Source organism: Patagioenas fasciata, chromosome 2 (genome assembly GCF_037038585.1).
Source record: "Patagioenas fasciata isolate bPatFas1 chromosome 2, bPatFas1.hap1, whole genome shotgun sequence".
NCBI lineage: Eukaryota > Metazoa > Chordata > Aves > Columbiformes > Columbidae > Patagioenas > Patagioenas fasciata.
The window spans coordinates 30917104-30937235 of NC_092521.1; the positions used below are offsets into that span (position 1 = coordinate 30917104).

The 20132-nt window shown below is 40.4% G+C and overlaps 1 protein-coding gene across 1 annotated transcript in view; it reads right to left on the reverse strand.

Annotated features, from left to right (window-relative positions):
* The window catches only part of LOC139827315 (uncharacterized), a 39198-nt gene that overhangs the window by 12557 nt on the left and 6509 nt on the right, over positions 1–20132 (reverse strand). The window contains exons 3-4 of the mRNA XM_071805494.1: positions 5652–5839; positions 2896–2935 (exon numbers count right to left, since the gene is read on the reverse strand). Of these exons, the coding sequence (XP_071661595.1) occupies positions 5827–5839 (13 nt within the window). The 3' untranslated portion in view covers positions 2896–2935; positions 5652–5826. The remainder of the gene's footprint in view (positions 1–2895; positions 2936–5651; positions 5840–20132) is intronic.

Sequence of the window (20132 nt, forward strand, 5' to 3'; positions counted from 1 at the left end):
GAAACATTTACTAAACTTTTAATAAGCGAACTGCAGGAAGACCAGCATCATTCATGGTCTGCAAAAGAACTTTGACACATTCTGCATCCCATTTTGTCAGAGGAAACGTGCTGGACCAAGCTGGAGGTGGAATCCTGTGCACATGCCTCTTTCTTCAACATGCACAAACACACTCTGGTGTCCTACAAACCCTGGCACTAAGAGTCCTTGTGACTGACATATCAGTGCCAGTGAAGTCCTTGCACAGATGCAATTATTCCAGGAAAACTGAACTTTTGCAGAGACAGCTGAAAGCATGCAAGAATTTTCCTGTGACAACCTGTAACCTCAGCAAGAGCACTTCGATAGCAGAGACCAGCACAACCACACCAGCATATCCATCAGGCCCAAGGTCCTGCTGCTCAACCTCTCTTTCCTCTTCAGCTTTTACTTGCCTGAGTCACAAGCTTTCACTCTCTCTTACCGCTTTCTACTTCCGCCTTGATCATCAGTTCCCCTGCAGCACAAAGGATGCTGAGGCAGGGTAATGTGCACAAAGATTTATTAGCAGGATCCACTGCTGATGACATGCATTGACTCTAACAGACAAAGCAATCTGGGGGGAAAAACAAAAACAAAAGCAGAGGAGAAGAACAGAGAAAAGAGGACAGGAGAAGGGGAAATGCAGAGTAGAGGAAAAACTCCCCAGAGGCTGGTCAGTAAGAGCAGCCATGGGATGCCAGGTGAGCATCATCCTCTGGACAGTGTCTACAGTGGTGATGGAGGCAGGTGGGATGATGAAGAGGAGGAGGAGTTTTCCCTTCAGTCTAGACATTTCACTGAGACCCACTGAAATTCCCTATGGATTGCTCCTGCTTATGATGTTGTTAGCACTGACCAGAGCACACTGATCAGTTGCAAGCACAGTACATTGACTGATTGTTAAGGTTTTGTCCGTGTATATTATTGGATAACATTTATTGAGCATTTGGATGACTACTATCTACTTCGTTGTGCAGAGTGTTTGTTTCTCTAATATAAATTAAAATCTGTAAAACAGGAGGGAAAGAGAGAAAAGAGGAGTGTTTCTGAAACCGATGGTAGCTACTTCCCAGAAAAGCCTGCTGTAACAACACTGTCAGGATTTGCAGCTGCAAGTCCACACAAATGCTACAAGAATAACAGCATGAAAACAATAATGGAGAAAAGTTGGCACAGAGGCTCCAGCTAAGAGCTCCACAGCTTCAGGGGAGGCTGCAAAGCTGCAAGAAGCCGGCTTTTGCTAAGGCCAAGGCACTTGGGTACCTACAGCACCCTGCAACACCCCTACAACACAGCACTTCTTGAAATCCATTTTCCCCCCGAGAATTTTCTTTCTCAACGTGGAGTCAAAACACAACTATTTCCAGTGTAATCAACATGAATCATTTTTTCATATTTTAGTTATTATAATTATCTGTCTTTCCTGACGTAGCTCTCAACTAATACAGAGATAACAATGCCGGAACTAGGCATGGGTCTGCAGATTACAACAGAATTGAGCTTTCTGAATTTCAAAGGTTTTAAACAGAATTTGTGCCATTCTATCCTTGAATTAAACTAGTAGGCTCACTAGATTTCTGGTTATTACAGGTACGGCAGGTTTATGTCAGAAAACAGAATCCAAACCTGCAGGGGAATCTCAGCAAGGAGGCTGAGGACTGAATGCACATCGTGAGTAAATTATCCTCTCATCTTCTGAACTGCTCCCTCTGGATTGCATTAATGACACGCATTAGTGGTGTGCACCAGCACAGGAAAAAACTGAGCCATGTTTCTGAATGATAAATGATCTCTTTATCAAGAAGGGATAGGTGGACTATATAGACAGCAGCAGCTACACAAATAAACTAAGTTGTCAAATAAACAATTTGTGAACTTCATCTTACTTCCAAGGATTAACTCTAATCTCTCCATTTAGATTCTGTCCTCAGCTTCCATTACAGGCAAGACAAAATTACAAGTGTTTGTGATATGTGCAGCCTTGCTGGGCCACTGCCCATGTTTCTCTGAATAAAGAGGGGATTTCAATTATTAGAAGGACAGGAAAATATTTTGAAAGCTCTGGAAAACCCACTGAAGGTCCAAGACAGCAATCCAAGCAGTTACTTTCAAGCATAATCTATGATTAAGTGACTAAGTACATCTACCAACATTGTAGGCTGCTAAATACACTGAGAACCCACCGCTGGACCTGAAAGTGAAGATCCAGGGCAAGACAAGGCAAGGCAGACAAGCATGAGGAGACCCCAAGAAAGTTACAAGTGATTTACTTTCATTGACATGGGAGGGAAGGCTGCCCTGCGCTGGGGTGGTGAGCCAACGCGTAGGACACTGTCCCAGGAAGGGTGAACCCCAGAGCCAGGGAGCAGGATTTCCTAGACGCTCACTCATCCTATGGAAGAGTGGAAAAGGGGTCAGTGAAGTTCGTTCACTGGACATCACATCTGTGCTTATCTGATGACCCAGACACACAAAGCACATGCCTGTCCCCAGGAGTAGGGCCTGTAATGTCCGTTTTATCTTAGGGTGCTCCTTGACTCTTGTGTAAAGGTGGGTGGCAATGCCAACACCAGACTGGTGACTAGGGCAACCTGTGTGTCCTATGGCTGTCCAGTATTTCCAGCTGAAGTGCCTCAGTTTAACTGAACATTCCCTACAACGGCAGTGCAGAGAGAAAGACACATTAGAAAAAAGGGTCCTCATTGAATGGTGGTGGTTTTTCTTTTGCCAGTTTCAAGACATTTCCAGGCTTACATGTAATATTCAATGTGCAATTCCAAAATGGTGAGACTTTTAAGTATCTCCAGTGTTTCTTCTAAACAACACTAATCAAACCTGCCAAAACAGGGTATTCTAGCAAATGAAAATGTTTACCAGCTGCTGTCTTTTTATTTTCCAAGAACTTCAACTTCACCTGGAAAAAGATTAAAAATAAGACAAAAAAATAAGGCAGAAGAGTAATTTCAGAAAGTTGGCAACAAAAAGCAAGTCTTTTATCTCTCACAAAACCCCATACATACAAAAGCATTAGATTATACACTGGAGCACACCAATAATTTGCCCTCTCAGTTTTTATCAGTGGTAAATAACTATTTCAGGTTCTTCTAAAAACTCTTCTGTCACATCTTCGGGAAAAAAAAAATGCATTAATCAGAACAATAATGTAGAGAATGAGATAACAGATTTACATTCCATGAGGTTGTAGTTGCAGTTACAGACAGGGCGATCATCCTGTACTCTAACTTTTACCATTACAAAAGTTTGGTATCAACTAGAAAGTGTCACTCAGTCAGAAACTTTTGTAAAAGAAGTCTTGAAAAAGAATAAACATAAAACTATTTGCACCAAGCCTCCAGGTCTTACTTAGATGTGCACTCAACTTTGAAGAATCAAACTACACATAGTCCTTGGCCAAACTGTGTTAGTGCTTAAAACTAACAGCCCCTTGCTAAAACTGTGTGATTTAAATTGTCCTGGGTTATCTTAAACTTTTCAGATGACCTCCCACTGCACAGCACCACAGGAGTGAACTATTTTAAAGCACATGAGGTCCTCTAAGAAGCACCAAGCCTTGTTTCTGACCCAGAAACTAAGACTGCCTTTTTGTTACAAAACAGATGGTAGCAGGAAATCAGCATTAAAGCATGCGTCTTCCAATTGGCACTTAGCACTGTTTCCAGTTTTTAAATGTGGTTTTCCCCTAAAAAAATGCAATCAAAGCATAATGAGAATTGCATTTTTTTCTTCTCACATAGATTTGCAGGTTAAATACCTCAGTATACCAGTAAAAGGGCTTTTTGTTCTAAATCTCAGGCGTACAAATTCACTTTGGGGAACTGGAAGTCAAGCTGGCTTTTTTCCATCTTAAACATTAGTACCAGAAATAAAGGCTTCACAAGCCAAATTTAACTCTCAGTTGTGCTTCTGTAAATTCCCTACTTTTAAATCAAGCTTTTAGTTTCGAACATCACATCAGGTTAATTGCCGTCAATGGTTCTCAAGGCAAATATTTAAAGTTGTTGGAGTTGAGATTGGAGGGCTAGAGGTTTAGCTGAGCACTGCTGATGCAGAGACTTGGGACCCTGATGAATATTGTCCTACCAGGGGTCTCTGTCACTGATCAGCCCCACTCTGCACACTCATGCTTGAGCATCTGAGCAGATATTGCTGGGATGTCTACTTAACAATCTTCAGTCTCCTTTGTCCCTCAGACTGCTGTCTCAGACACCTCAACTCTCTCTTCTTCACATTTTCCCTGAGGAATAACGTGGAAGATATCTTTAACAAATAAGATTTCTCCTAAAGACAGGTTGCAATTAAGTGGGGAACTGAATTATTTTTTCAGTCCAGAATGAGCATTAGTGCTTCTGTCTCTCGTATCGTGACACATTGCTGGCAAGGCAGCACAGCAAAGCCCTGCAGCTGTGTCCACCCTGCCACGTGCCTGCTGGACCAAAGAGCCGGCTGAAGCATGGCATGTTCCTCAAGCCACACTCTGCACGCTCAGATGGACAAGGTTGCTTGTGCCACAGTGACCATTGCAATAGGAGAAGTGGTAGTGGTTTCAAACTAAATGAGAGGAGCTTCAAACTAGAGATGAGGAAGAAATTTTTTATAATGAGCGTGGTAAAAAACCGGCACAGGTTGCCCAGAGAGGTGGTAGATGTCCCATCCCTGGAGACATTCAGGGTCAGGCAGGACGGGGCTCTGAGCAACCCAGTCTCGTTGAAGATGTCCCTGCTCATTGCAGGGGGGTGGACTAGATGACTTTTAAATGTCCCTTGACACCCAAACTGTTCTACAATTCTGTTCCATGACCGATTTCCCATAAGGGCTTGCTGACCATAATATCAGTCTTCCTGATCCACACATGGCCATATTATGTGACCGACTGTAAGTCACTTCGGCACTGGTGGCAGAGGACAAAGGCTAAGCAAGAGCAGGCATGCCTAAGCTTAGCTCTGCTTCCTGATACTGAGCACACACTTTGCCCATGCTAAAAATTTGCACAGGCTCAGTTATTGTTCTCCTACACTCCTCAGGAGCAGAAAGCTGCTTTGGCATTGGCTTGGGTTCAGAGAATTTGGACAAGGCAGTTTGGGATCAAGTGCAAGCTTTGGCCTGTGCTGGCAACACAGTCTAACCACTGCATAGAGCTGTATAAAGAACAGACTCATTTCACGGGTGAACCAGGGAAACTATAGCCAGATCCGCCCATCAGGGACATTTCATCGAAATTGATTTCACCTTTAAGCCTCATCACTGAGTCTTTTGCAAGCCGATTATTTTCAGACCAGCTCTAAAACACTGCAGCAGAAACTCCACAAAGGTCAGAAATTTCTTCAACACAGTATTTTTACCTGTTTGTGAAATATTTCCCAGTAAAGTGGTCAATGTCTTGACTGAAGGAAGCCCTAGGTAAATCTGGTAGACCTCTCTGCTGATTTGGAGGCACAGAGCTCCACAGCAATACTGGTATGTTTCTGAAATAGCTGATGGCAAGCCATGCCTATTTATTTGTTCAGGTCTAGAGGTTCAAATTGCCTCAGCTAACTTACTTGGAACTAACGCCATTATAAATGTTTGTAAATGTCAGAAATTATCCTCTTGGTTGGTTTTATATTACTTACTCTTCAGTGCTCTAAAATGATACAGTGCTGTCCTATTTAAAAGTAGACTTCTTCCAAGTACATGCAAATGCACCAAATTCAGGAGTTTCCTATGGTTTTGAAGTTTCTCGAACGGCAGAAAAAATCACCATCTTGCTTCCAGAAAGGAAACTTCATTGTACTTCTATTGCATCACTTAAGGAAAAAATCTGGAAAAACAACAAACAAACAAACAAACAAAACACAAACAAAAACCACTTTAGATTACAGACCTGGAAATGTCAAAGTCATTACTTATCTATCTGGGAACAGGAATAATTAAATATATAACATGTAATATGAACTGAGATTTACTGCAATTTAACTTTTGTTCCCCAGAATTATCAAGAGGAAGACAGAGACACCAGTAGCATTTCCTAGGAGCGGCGGCAGACTGTTTGCTTTGGAAAGAAAACATTCCCCCCCTATTTTGTCTCTAAAATGCCTTTTAGAAGAGTACTTAGAAAGGGAAACCTTATGAAAATTAATACAGAAATTATACAAAAAGTAGTCTGGGTCAGGTAATAATACAATCACTCTTATAATAAGCAACACCTACCACCACATAATGGATTCAGACTTAGAGGACATTATGCTGGTTTTATTTCTGGATTTTCAGTTCACTTACATTATGCTTTGCTTGAAATGTAAAGCAATGTCTAAGAAGAAATAGGGATTAGAACTGTCAAAAGACACAAAACCAGATCTTATTTTAAGCACTAAAAATTACACAGCTCTTCTGTACTTACAATCAGCATGAGCCTGACTTCTTAGAGAACAGGGCTATATCCAAAATATAACAATAAGAATTCATATATTCCAAATTGTTGCACTTTTCTGCTTCTCCTTTCTTTTATAGTCTTAAAAAAAAAAAAAAAAAAAAACACACAGAACAAAACAAAACAACAACAACAAAAACGCTTCTCATCCTAATGATCAAGGATGCATGCTACTGTAAATATTCAGTAACACACCACAGCACAACAATCCATTCTTTAATCCTAAAATAATATGAGTAATAGTCTAAACAGCAGCACATTTATATTTCTGTCAAACCACTTAGAGAAAATCAGGTTGTACAAAAGCAAAATGTAGCACTGGAACAAAGAAGAAAAGAAATTACTTTGAAACAGTACATACAGGAAAACACTTTTCAATGGCCAAAAATTTGCATTAGTGTTTGGATTTATCAGCTAAGAACTAATGCTGGTGATGACACTAGATATATTATAGAAATAGAAGCCTCACTTTTTGGAGAGGGGGAATGAGGTGACAGAGACAAACTGGGGAAACTAACTTTGAAATTATGTACTTGCCAAGAGCACTGAGTGTTCCTATATTTGAGCAAAACATCCTGCTAAACCAATCTCACTGCAACATATATTTGATGGATGTGGGAGGAAACATAATGACAGAGGATGAGGGAAAGTCTGAGTTACTAAATGCCTTCTTTGCCTCAGTCTTTAACAGTAAAACCAGTTGTGCTCCAGGTACACAGACCTCTGAGCCGGAAAACAGGGACGAAATGCAGAAAGAAATCCAAGACACACTGCCAATAAAACAAGGCCCATCACCAAGGTTGATGACCTGCTACACCATTTAGACACCCTTAAGTCTAAGGGGCCAGATGGGATCACTCCAAGGGTACTGAGGGAACTGGCAGAGGAGCTCATCAAGCCACTTTCCATCATTTATCAGCTGCCCTGACTAACTGGGGAGGTCTCAGCTGACTGGATGTTGGCAAATGTGACACACATCTACCAGAAGGGCTGGAAGGAGGATCTGGGGAATTACAAGCCTGTCAGGTGCCAGGGAAGGTCATGGAGCAGATCATCCTGAGTGCCATCGCATGGCATATACAAGACAATCAAACGATCAGGCCCAGTCAGCATGGGTTTGTGAAAGGGAGGTCCTGCTTAACCAACCTGATCTATGACCAGGTGACCCACTTAGTGGATGAGGAAAAGGCTATGGATGTTGTCTACCTAGATTTCAGTAAAGCCTTTGACACTGTATCCCACAGCATCCTCCTGGAGAAACTGGCAGCTCATGGCTTGGATGAGCATACTCTTCACTGGGTGAAGAACTGGCTGGGTGGCCTGGCCCAAAGAGTTGTGGTGAATAGAGTCAAATCCAGTTGGCAGCCAGTCGCAAGTGATGCTCCCCAGGGCTCAGTATTGGGGCCTGTTCTATTTAATCTCTTAATCAATGATCTGGATGAGAACATCGATTACACCCTCAGTAAGTTTGCAGATGACACAAAGTTGGGTGGGAGTGTCAATCTGCTCGAGGGTAGGAAGGCTCTACAGAAGCATCTGGAAAGGTTGGATTGATGGGCTGAGGCCAGTTGGATGAGGTTGAACAAGACCAAGTGCTGGGTCCTGCACTTGGGTCACAACAACCCCAGGCAGAGCTACAGGCTCAGGAAAGAGTGGCTGGAAAGCTGCCCAGTGGAAAAGGATCTGCGGGTGCTGATTGACAGCCGGCTGAACATAAGCCAGCAGTGTACCCAGGTGGTCAAAAGGGCCAACAGCATCCTGGCTTGTATCAGGAATAGTGTAGCCAGCAGGATTAGGGCAGTGATCGTCCCCCTGTACTCAGTGCTAGTGAGGCCACATCTCAAATATTGTGTTCAGTTTTGGGCCCCTCACTACAAGAAAGACATTGAGGTAATGGAGAGAGTTCAGAGAAGAGCGACAAAGCTGTTGAGGCATCTAGAGAACAAATCTGATGAGGAGCAGCTGAGGGAGCTGGGGCCCTTTGGCCTGGAGATAAGGAGGCTGAGGGGAGACCTTATCGCTGTCTACAACTACCTTGAAAGGAGGGTGTTGGTCTCTTCTCCCAAGTAGCAAGTGATGTGACAAGAGGAAATGGCCTCAAGTTGTGCCAGGGGAAGTTTAGATTGGATATTAGGAAAAAATTCTTCATGGAAAGGGTTGTCGAGCATTGGAACAGGCTGCCCAGGGAAGTGGTGGAGTCACCGTCCCTGGAGGTCTTTAAAAGACATGCAGATGAGGTTCTTAGGGACACAGTTTAGTGCCAGAGTTTGGTTATGTTGGACTCAATGGTCTTGAAGGTCTCTTCCAACCGAAATGATTCTATGATTTTATAATTCTTGCTAACTAGGTGCAGATTATCAAAATCTTGAGACTGATACACTTTGTTACATTCAGTAAGCCACTACACAGTCCAAAGTAATTCCACATTTATAAAATTTTCCCATATGGAAATTCTGTTTACAATGGCAATACTCCCAATCTAGGTACCCAGATGTTAAAAACAGTCCTTTGTGAATACAGTTAATTCTGTTCTAAAATACAGTTTGTATTGTGATAGAAAAAGAACTATTTTTTCAGTACAATATTCATCTTTCTTGGAAGATATGAGGGGTTTACTAGAAAATCTTTTTGAGTGATGACAGAAAGCAACACTTCTGACATCCAAAAATGATAAATATGCAAGACACAAAATAAATTCTTTATTGTTGCCTCATGAATGAACGAGAACATGAGTTTTTTTACATGCTGGATGAGTTCATAATATCTCCCTTATGGTTTATTTGAACTTTTCCAGAGAAGAAGAATTATTTGCCTAGCCACATTTTATTATTTATAGCACAGATTAGAAGGAATCTTCCTTCCTCCCTGAGACATATTGCAGGTCTCTGCCAATCTCCCCTCAACAACCTTCTTTTGCAGAAGTCTTTCTACAAAAATGGCAAAGGTGACCTCATGTAGATGAGAAATGTGATGCAACAAAAGACCTTAAGCATCATTAGCTATGGAGATCACACTATTTTAGGCAAACTACTGAAGATGAGCAAGCAGTCTGCTGGAATGTTCAATGTACTCTCACCAAACGTAAGTACGAGCTAGGAATAAGTGCGAGTTAGGAATATGTCTATGAGAAATGCACATTGCAGGATCAGCACAAATGCATACCATGCATAGCAATTCAAAATGCCTTCCTAAATTCATTGAAAAGCACCTTCCTCATTTGTTTCTCTGAACAAGAATTGTTCTATACAGACAATAACTGATATTAAGAACTTACCTAGAAAGCGCTACATTCAACATATTATGCAAATGATGGAATTCATAACTTTTCTCCACCTAAAATGTAATTATAACTCTTCTCTGTGATATATCAACAGACAACCCCTCTCTGCAAGGAGACAATTCTAATCAGGTTAACCTGAATTTTGACATTGATTTGCATAGGAAAAATATTGGGACCCTAACTACTTATGCATAAAACAGTAGTTATCTGCCTCTAAGTCATTTTCTATATCAGTACTGATCTGTCACCTTGCATGACTCTCCCAGGTTCCAAATTGAGCTTCTGAAGTGGTCTGATTTTCACATCACTGTTCCAAAGTCAGCAGCTATTACCCATAACTAATATAATATGACAACATTCCTCAATGTCCCACTCTTCAAATGCCCTTCGTAATTGCCATCACTCAATATTTAGAGTGATGCATGCTGGGAAAATGTAGTTCATGAGTATAGTGTCTGTTATGCAGAGAGGTCCTTCTTAAACCTTTATTCTTGAGCTCTCAGAGGTAATATGAGCTCTGTGAATATCAGTTATTCAAAACAAACACATTTCAAAGCAAAGTTTTCTTCTACTGAGAGCATCCGTGAAATTCTAATGGAAGAAGTTTCGATCAAATTGCCTGCGCCAATGAAGATAGATCACACTCAGTTCACACTACTTAAGCCAATGCCCCATCAGAGTTACTCTCAAGCTCTGCAGTCAACTTTGCCAACGCTTCTTGAGATTACAGAAGAGGAATACTGACAAATAATGACATAAAATCACCGCTCGTGTTCTTCAAGGTGTGCTGTCCTGCTGACCTTTCTTTCCCAGTGTCAAATACTTCTTTTACGACAGCTCTTCTTCCCTAACAGAGTCAGTTAATATCCTATTTCCCACTGCGCCCAAGTGTAAGCAGCCTGATTTTGCTGCCCTTTCTCACATAAACAGATCCACTGAATCTAATAGTACATGTACAGAAAGATATTACATGAAATTGAGTCAGGGTGACAGAATTGAGCCCTTCCTGTCTAAATAGGGCTTAGTTCTCAGGTACACACCACTACTGCCTGTCTACACTGCTCTGGCAGTATGAAAGGACCTTTAATTGGGTGCAAATATGAATGTTAGATCAAAACCAGGCCCATCCCACACACATTTCTATGTGTGCATGCTGCAAAGCCATTAACAAGGTGCACAGCGTGACTGATGGAGATGCAGGTGGTGTTCCGGGGCACAGAACCCAGACAATGAGTGACTGAATGGGTGTGTGTGACCAAATGCCACCAAGAGTAAAAGCAATTATCCGTGCTTTGCCTTCTTGTCAGAGGTTCAAATGGCCAGACACAGATCCTTGGACAGAAAAGGAGAAAAGCACTATGCAAAGCACCACCTGAGATGATTGGCTCTGAAGCAAATTAATTCATTTTCTACCTATGATATGCAACATTTATTTAGATGAAAGTAAAAGAGTTAAACATGAATCAAGTGTAAGGTAGAAATGTAGAAGTGTCTTCAGGCAAGCTTCTCTCCTATAAAAGACTGATTTCACCTCACCTGACTTCTCAGCACCTTGAGGAGAGAGAAAATATTAACAAAAGCAGTATTCTTGCCTCTACCTTAAAATCTTGAGACTGTGACTTGTCCAGTCATCTGAGTACTTCACCATCCCTCCACCATCAAATATTGCAGAGAGTTTTGAGGATACAAGTCTTCTTTTCAGCCTGCAGACCACAAGAACAGGACTATCTAAAGAATTCTTTTAAAATTATTAAAAAGAAAAAACAGTCCACTTCCATGTATGTTCATTGTCCTTGAAACCCTCCTCTGTTTGCATGGAGGGAAAAAACGGGGCACATTAGATGGTAATAAATGCAAAATTATGTGTATCAGTGTCTTTACTCTGCATTAAACTATGTATCTTTTATATTCTCCTCTAGAAATCATTGAATTGACTCAGCCATAATGAAATAAGTTAAATATGAACAGAAGAGAGTTTTGCAAGGAATAACACGTCTCCATTTATTTAACAAGGCCTCTTCCCTTTTGGGCATGCAAACCTGTCTAAAGACCAGGTTTGCTTTAGTTTTTAAGGGGTTTTAAAGAAACAACACAGAAAGAAGGCAAAAATAAAAATATTAGTTGTTTAAATGTCTTGGAAATGGCCAAATTTTCCGACAACACTTAATTGGAAGCACAGCAAATGATGATAGAGAACACAAAAGAGCTTCAAACTAAATCCTCAAGCAAGTAGACAACATATGTAGTTAAATGGGGACAAATGAAACTGAGACTGAGTGAAAAAAAAAGAAAAGAAAACACACATGCACACACACACAAATCAAAACTTTTTCTGTTGAACAGGAAACATAAAACTAAGCTAAGAAAATACGGAGAAAGAGATTAAACACTTGTGAGAGGAAATGCACATTGCTAGAACTAATACATACACATGTTTTTTGTTGTGAAAAGGAAAGGATAACTCTGTAAATGGGACTGTTTAGGCAAGATTCAAATTTCGTGTGCCTCCATAAAGTTATAGTTTATGACACAATATGAAGTCTCTGGTCTCTACGGAAAAACAGATTTTGAAGAACACTGGACATATTGCAGAAGAGATAAAAATCTAGAAAGTGTTAAAGTAGAATAGCTATGAACAGGACCTAAATATCTTGAAAAATAGCCAAATTTTCCCAGTGTCATTAGATCCAATTAGTGCTAAGCTTCCATTAGAAACCGTTTTTTAAAATAAATGATGGGTAATTTATGACACACTGTCTCTTTTTTATGATGCCTTTATAGAACAGCTGGGTGCTTTAAATTTATTGCCTTTTATTAAAAAAATTCCTATTGAAAATATATGAGCTAGCTTGTTGCACCTTTCAGCACTAAATCAGCAACAGGAAGACAGCAATTTTGTCACCCAGGAAAAGTGCTTGAATTACTGCTCTGCTCTCAGTGTGGGTGATCCTGCGTCTAAGGGAATCTCAGAATTCATCAGCAAATCACACAGCATGCTCTATTCAGTACCTACCACTAAATTATCTTTTAGGGACACACACTGAGATTTCATTAGTCCTATTTCTAACTTTTGAAATTTACTTTCAGAGATTGCTTGAGTCTTTCCTTTGTGGGGATTCTCAAATTCAGACATGAGACTTAAAGAAAAGCTCAAGTACATTTGTAGGAAAACCTCAGGAGAGATGACAGATTTTTTAGACCACCCAGAAAGATGGAGTGCTTCATCCTTTTCTTTAACTGTAGTGACTAAAATTGTACATAACAATAGGAAGTTAGCAGACAAAAAGCTAGCCTTCTAATTTAGCACCGCTTTGTGAGAGCATTATTCTTCCACTGTTGGAAAGCAGAGGAAATGGTACATGCACTGTATTACTCCTGAAGAGGTTGCTGAGACATCTGTAGAGATTCACACAATGAGACTCATGTTGTAAATTACAACTCTGTACCTCACTGAAAAACATAAAGAGGTATTTCTGGAAGCCAAAGTGAGAACAGACAGTCTTTCAGTGGATTTATCTAAGCAATCACAATTCACAATTCCAGGCAACAGAAGCAGTAAAATAACTATAATCAAAGTAACTCACTTGCCACTTGTCTCGATACTTTTAATAAATAATGTGGGGTGATTTTTTTCCTAAAGAAAGAGTCCTGATCTGTTGGTCTTTACCAACATATTTTCTTTTGTAAGTCCTAGTAGTGGACAAGCTATATAATATTCTCTACAATGTAAAAAATGTGTATTCTCTGAAACACAGAAAATACACACACCTGCTAGGGTTAGAGGCAAAGGTGGACCTTCACCCAGAAATCAATCATTTTATGGTTAGTTACTTTTTTCCTCATTAGCAGGACTGGTTGTAGAGCAAACATCTGGTCCAGACACATGGATCTTTAACAAGACATGGTCATAATTTGTTTTCCAATTTTCCATAACATCCAAATATATCACCAAGAGCACAGCTTAGAGTAACCCTTCTGCTCTGCATTTTCCCTTTGGAAAAAAAAAAAAAATAGGTCACAAGCAAAAAGGAAGCACAATAGAGGGCTCAAAAGCTGCAGCTGAAACATTTATGTACAGCTTATAACTGTCTGCTGATAGAACTGTGATAGTAAGATATCTAAGTCTAGTCTGTAACATTCACTTTAAGAGATCTTGGTGCTATTCTGGGCCTTTCAGCACATTCAGCACACACCTAACGCTGTTCATATATAATTCAACACTGAACTCTTAAGTAACATCTTTCAAGGGAGACAGAAAGTACTGTTATCCCCATTTTATTGACTTAGGAAGTGAAATAGAGAGCTAAGTAATGAATTTGAGGCCCAGAATGAAGAGTTACCAAAGACAAAATTATGCTGCAGGAATTTGTTGAAAGTCTGTGCTCTGAGTGATGGGAAACACTGCTTTCTGCCTTCAGAGTAAGTTTTATCATTAACATTTTCAGTGTGAATATTTAACACCCGCTAAAATGTTACATTCTTCTCCTTTGTTTTTTTTCATGGGCAGAGCTCCCAGAATACATAACATTTTGTCTTCTGTCCATCTCTGCTCTTAATCTTGTACACATCAAGGAAAAGTTAACCCATACGTCATCTTGTTTAGAGTTTTTACATTATCCAGTGCAGGGACAAGAGTTGGACTCGATGATCCTTGTGGGTCCCTTCCAACTCAGGACATTCTGTTCTTTCCTCTCTGGGCATATGGATAAAACCAAGACCCAACCATTTCCACAGGAGGGGACAACCCAAGTTCAACATTTCTTAAAGGTGAACAACCTGTGCAAAGTCATCCAGAAACTCTTCAAAATGGGGTTCTCAGATAAATTAAGTCCTCTGAAAACACTTTTGTCTGATCCTAGACAACCACCTGAAACATAAATTTAGGTGACTAAACATAGGTAAGAAGAAGCCTTGTCCCCCAAGTGGGCGTGGAAAGACACTCCACTGAAGTGAGACTAGACCAGGTCATCCAAGAGCCCAGTCACCAAAAAGGGACTCACTTAACCCCTTCCTAAAAGAATCATCCGTCATGTTAACTACAATTTTCCCTCTGTAATGAATCCTGAAGCGCTACGTTGTCTCTGGTATCAGTTGGTTGGTATTGATCCTAGCAATCTTTTCTTGTGATATAAATATCTAACAGGAACAAGAACTCAACAGTTCATTTCACATAGACCACTGAATAGTCTTCTGGCAATAATGACTTCAACCCATTATTGACATGGCTGGAAAAGAACTAATGACTTAGATAAGAAAGATTTTTATGACACTGGCAATCCTTTTGCCCTCTACTTGCCCTCACTACAATCTTTCTAAAACTTTAATCAGAGAAGGAGGTTAAGGAAAGAAGGCTTGTAATGCAGCATCGGATACAGTGCTTCAGAAACTTCAGATTTTAACCACATTTCATTTTTAATAGTCATACCCCAGATTATTTATTTTTCAGACAGCAGCTTAAGTCATTTGAACAACTTTGTGAGCAATTTTCTTTACCTCATTTCTTCAGACATTTGCAGTAATTTCATAGGTACCAGTTCTCTACATTATTTTCTAGCTCATCACTTTACTATCATTTTGACTTAGAGCTCATTTCTTTGATGTATAATAATTTGTTGTGAGAACACAGGATATCAAAGAACAGAAATATCTTCATCATCTAATGTGCAGCATGATCTACATGTCAGAAAGAAATGGTAAAGTATTATTTATGCTTCCTCTCAACCATCCCTCTTGTACAGAAGTCAAATTGCTAACATTCAAATTACAGCACACAATTCATTCCCCACCAAAGAAACTCTATTTAATACCAGGCAAGGAGAATTCATACACGAAACTTTGTGGTGTAAAATCCTGTATTCTACGTTGTACAGAGTAAGAGAAGTCTGGCTCCCTTTGCCACATAATTTTTCTCTGCTGTTTAGATTAATCTGTAAGATCATCCAGAATATAAGATTTACATTCCACATGTAACATTTCCTCTATTCTCTTTTTCTTGCTCTGGTTTATTTTTGCTCTTCCCTGCTTCTCTTTCCGCTTTGGTGTGAAATAAATCTGATTTAGTCAACCAAGATACAACCTCTTTTCATTTTGCTGTCAACCTGAAAAGTGGCCAAAGCAGGTTTGCTGGGTCTCAGGCTGGATGCTAAGATGGCACAGGGTGCCTGTCACTCCAACCAGTGAAGCTGCAGGCCAAAAAAAACATCAACTATTTAAAGTGCAATGTCAGCTTTTACTCTCTCCCCTCGTGTCTAATTTTGGTTGTTGTTGTTCCCATTAAAGCCCTATCAGAGCATAAACTTAGGAAAAGCGATAGCTTGAATCCATCTCAACTTTTTCTTTTTCCAAAAAAACAAGACATTTGATAAAATTTCTAATACCAGATATAATATAGTTTAACAGGTGGAAGAACTGCCTTCTAGGATTCTTCTATATACAAAGGAAAGCAATTAGGGGATGCTGGTGAAATGAAAACTTTTTAGTTTTTATTGTATTACGTATTTTTATAGTTACAGGCGAGAGAGTTACGGTGAGTCAGGCCAGCACATCAGATCATTTAGGAACACTTACTCCGTTGAAAATAACACCATAAAAGTAAGTTCATTTTTCAATTACACAGGTAGTATGCACTCATTGGGATGTTTGTATTCAGTCATATAGTGATGAAAGGCAATATTGATTTCTTATTAAAAACTGACCATTTTAATATTGACTTTGTTTCATCACATCTCATTAGAAATATCTTTGATAGTTCTGACAGCAAAACTCCGTCTGATATTTGCTGACCTTATAACCACCCTCACGTTTCTTGCCATCTCACCCTACACTTCTAACACCTGCTGTTCCCATTACATCCAGCCACAGCAATGTATTCATTCAAAAGGCATCCTAAAGATTGTCTTCCTCCTCAGCACATAAAAGATGCTATTCATTCATTCAAGTGACTAATTTTCCCCTTTATTTGAAATTACTAGTTTTGGGGGATGTTTCAATATGCTAGTGATCAGTCATGTCCAAGTTTCTAGCTGAAAGGACATTTTGGGTATCTATTACTAACTCTAAGCCGTGGTACCTGGGAGCTCTTCCCCAGTCTTGGGTGAGGGTGTGAGATGTGGTTGTGTCCCACTGTCACACTGGGACCATCCCACTCTCTGCTGCCCTCCCATATTCTTACATCCACTGGGAAATAAGACCCATGGGCAGTTCAGAAGGCAGGGATGGGCGTTTCAGCCGCTGGGACTGTGTCCAGATGACAGCGAGACAAGTTGTGAAGAACACACCTTGCAGTGGATTTGCCTCTGAGTTTCTGTGATTTGGGGGTTTCATATCACGCTCACTCAGTGAAACTTGCTGCAGCTGAGATCAGCTGAGGCATTCCCACTACAGCTCATCTCTCCTAAAAGAGTCTTTGCTCCACGTAATCATCCATCACGATAAACACTGTTTGATAATAAAAAATTCTGTATCAGGGCCTAAAATGAGTAACCGATTGATCTTCATGTGATAACCCTTGTTCTCTCTTACCATCTTCTGCCTGAAATGTTTGTTATCATCATTTGTTTCATCTTGTTCAATATAAGGTTACAAATCCATCCAGAAAATAATGGTATTTTTCTATGTGTCTGCAAATGTTTAGCACACTTCTGGGCTCTGCAAGATAGCAATAATAATAATCACTAAACAGTAGCCTCCAGCCCTAGAATAGCCTGCAAATGTTAATGCTAAATTAACATGTCAGTGTGCAACATACTCTTGAATTGCAATTCACAAGGTGGAGTTGAAGTAGAAAAATACTAAAAGGCTAAATAAACAGAAAGCAATAGACAAGTCCTTCTGAAGGACAGAGATTTCTTTTCCTCTTCAAAGCCAAAAGTCAAAAGTATCTGGTGTTTTTACCATAGGTAAAATACATTATTGTGTAATATTAATCTAAAAATAACTAACTATATGTTGCTGCTTCACAAGAAAAGGGTGGAAGTATGATTCTATCCAACTGTGTACATGCAACGATGTCAAGTATAACAGTATTTCAAAGTCTAATGGAGAAGGAAACACTGCTAGAAATTTGGCTAGCTGAACACCAGCTGAGCACAACGCAAAAGCTGTCTTAAGTGCAGCAGGACCCAGCGCTGCTGCCCTTGGCACTTACTGAAGCACAGGGTGAGCTCATTTCCATATCAATGCGCCACATGTTCCTCCAAGACAAAGCTGTTTCACACCACTGCTGCTATTTGAACTTTGGAAATAAATGGAAAGGTTTCTGTATTGTTGCTAAAAGCAATGAAACTCACATCCTTTGTGCACAGGATACAGTTACTGAACACTGCCCTTTATAGGGCTGTATGAGCGGTTGCGTGCAGAGCGAGCATACTGTAACAGAGCTGTGTTGTGCAGGAAAAACAAGCAGCATTTTAAATTCAGAACACAGGGTCGTGCAAGTGAGAGTGATGCTTTCCAGAGTTAGAAGAAGATTATATTTACTGTAAGTTTGTTGGCTTGCTTAATGAGCCTGTAGCAAAACCTGAGAATCTACAGTAAAGTGAAATGCAAGTGATTGTCCAAAGCCACACAGAAACCTCTGAAACAGTTACAGTCTGTCCCACTTGTGTGTCTGCTCGTGTTTTAACAAGACTCAGTTTCTTCTTTACCATACAGAAAAATAAATAGTTTTGATACCCCTTACAAATCAATAGTAAAATACATTGTGCCATGCAAACCAGTAAGTTGTAGAGCATTAGATGGGAAAACCAAAAGCTTCTACACAGGCTGTAACCAAGGACCAGAAGCTTTGCCATGTCAAATTACAGCACAGGGTACCATTGTGTCCAAAGGGTTGTTACTGGGAAAGAACTACCTTTTCCATGCAAGGAAAGCGAGTGAATGTTTCAATGACATAAAATAAAGAACATTTAAAACCACTTCTTCTAACTAAGAGCAAACTAACCATTTTTAAACTTGAGGCTTCAAATGCATGTAACGAGGTCATTACTGCACACAAATATGACTCTTCAATCAAAGTGCCTGAAATCTGTGCCATAATAATTTTATTTAGTTTGAGAAGAAACTATGTAGTCTACTATTCAATTAACAATAATTATTTCTTATCTACTCCCTGGTTTTCTTCACAATGTTCTTATTCAGAATAAAACTATCAGAAAGTACGTCCAAAGATTACCTGTCAACTTGCAACAAGCTGAATTTTATTTCATCACACAACAGCAAATGAGAACAAATTTTGCTCACATAGTCTTCAAAAAGTAGATGCTTTTAGATGCTTTTAAGAAAACAGAAACTGTGTCTGGTATCTTTTTGTTCTGCAGCAACACAGCACGGTGGACCTCTAAGCTCACAGAATCACAGAAGATATGAGGTTGCAAAGGACCTCTCAAGATCATCTACTCCAGCCCCTGTTTAAAGCAGGGTCAGCCAGAGCAGGTTGCTCAGGGCTGTGTCCAGTCAGGTTTTAAATATCATCAAGCAACTACCTCTCTGGGCAACCTATCCCAGTGCTTGATCTCCCACACAGTAAAATGTACTTTCTTATGTTCAGATGGAATTTTCTGTGTTTCCATTTGTGCCCTCTGACTGTTGTCCTGTCACCGGGCACCACTGAGAAAAGCCTGGCTCCGGTTTCTTTGCACCCTCCCATCAGGTATTTCTGCACATGGACAAAACACTCCTGAACCTTCTCTCCTCCAGGCTGAACAATCCCTGCTTTCTCAGCTTTTCCTCATTGTCAGATGCTCCAAGCCCACAACCATCATCATGGCCCTTTGCTGTACTTGCTCCAGCATGTCCATATCTCTCTTGTGCTGGGGAGCCCAGAACTGGACACAGCACTCCAGAAGTTATTCCCCAGTGCTGAGGAGAGGCGAAGGACCACCTCCCTCACCCTGCTGGCAGTACTCCTCCTAATGCAGCCCAGGATGCCAGTAGCCTTCTTTGCTTCATTGCTGGTTCATGTTCAGCTTGGTGTCCACCAGGACACCCACGGCCTCTTGTGCAAAGCTGATTTCCAGCTGTCTGGTTCCCAGCCTATACTGGTTATCCCATGGGGTTTTGGCTCCCCAAGGGCAGGACTTCGCATTTCCCTTTATTTTACTTCATGAGACTCCTAACAGCCCATTCCTGCAGCCTGTCCAGGTCTGTCTGAATGACAGACCAACTCCCTGGTATATCAGCCACTCCTCACAGTTTTGTATTGTCCACAAACCTGATGAAGGTGTACTCTGTGCCATCATCAAGGTCATTAATCAAGATGCTACTTACTCAGTTTATCTGTGAGGATTTTATGTGAGACAGTGTCAAAAGTCTTAACTAATTCAAGATAAACAACTTCCATTGCTCTTCCCTCACCCAGCAAGCCTATCATAGGAAGTTATCAGGTTGGTCAGACATTATTTCTAC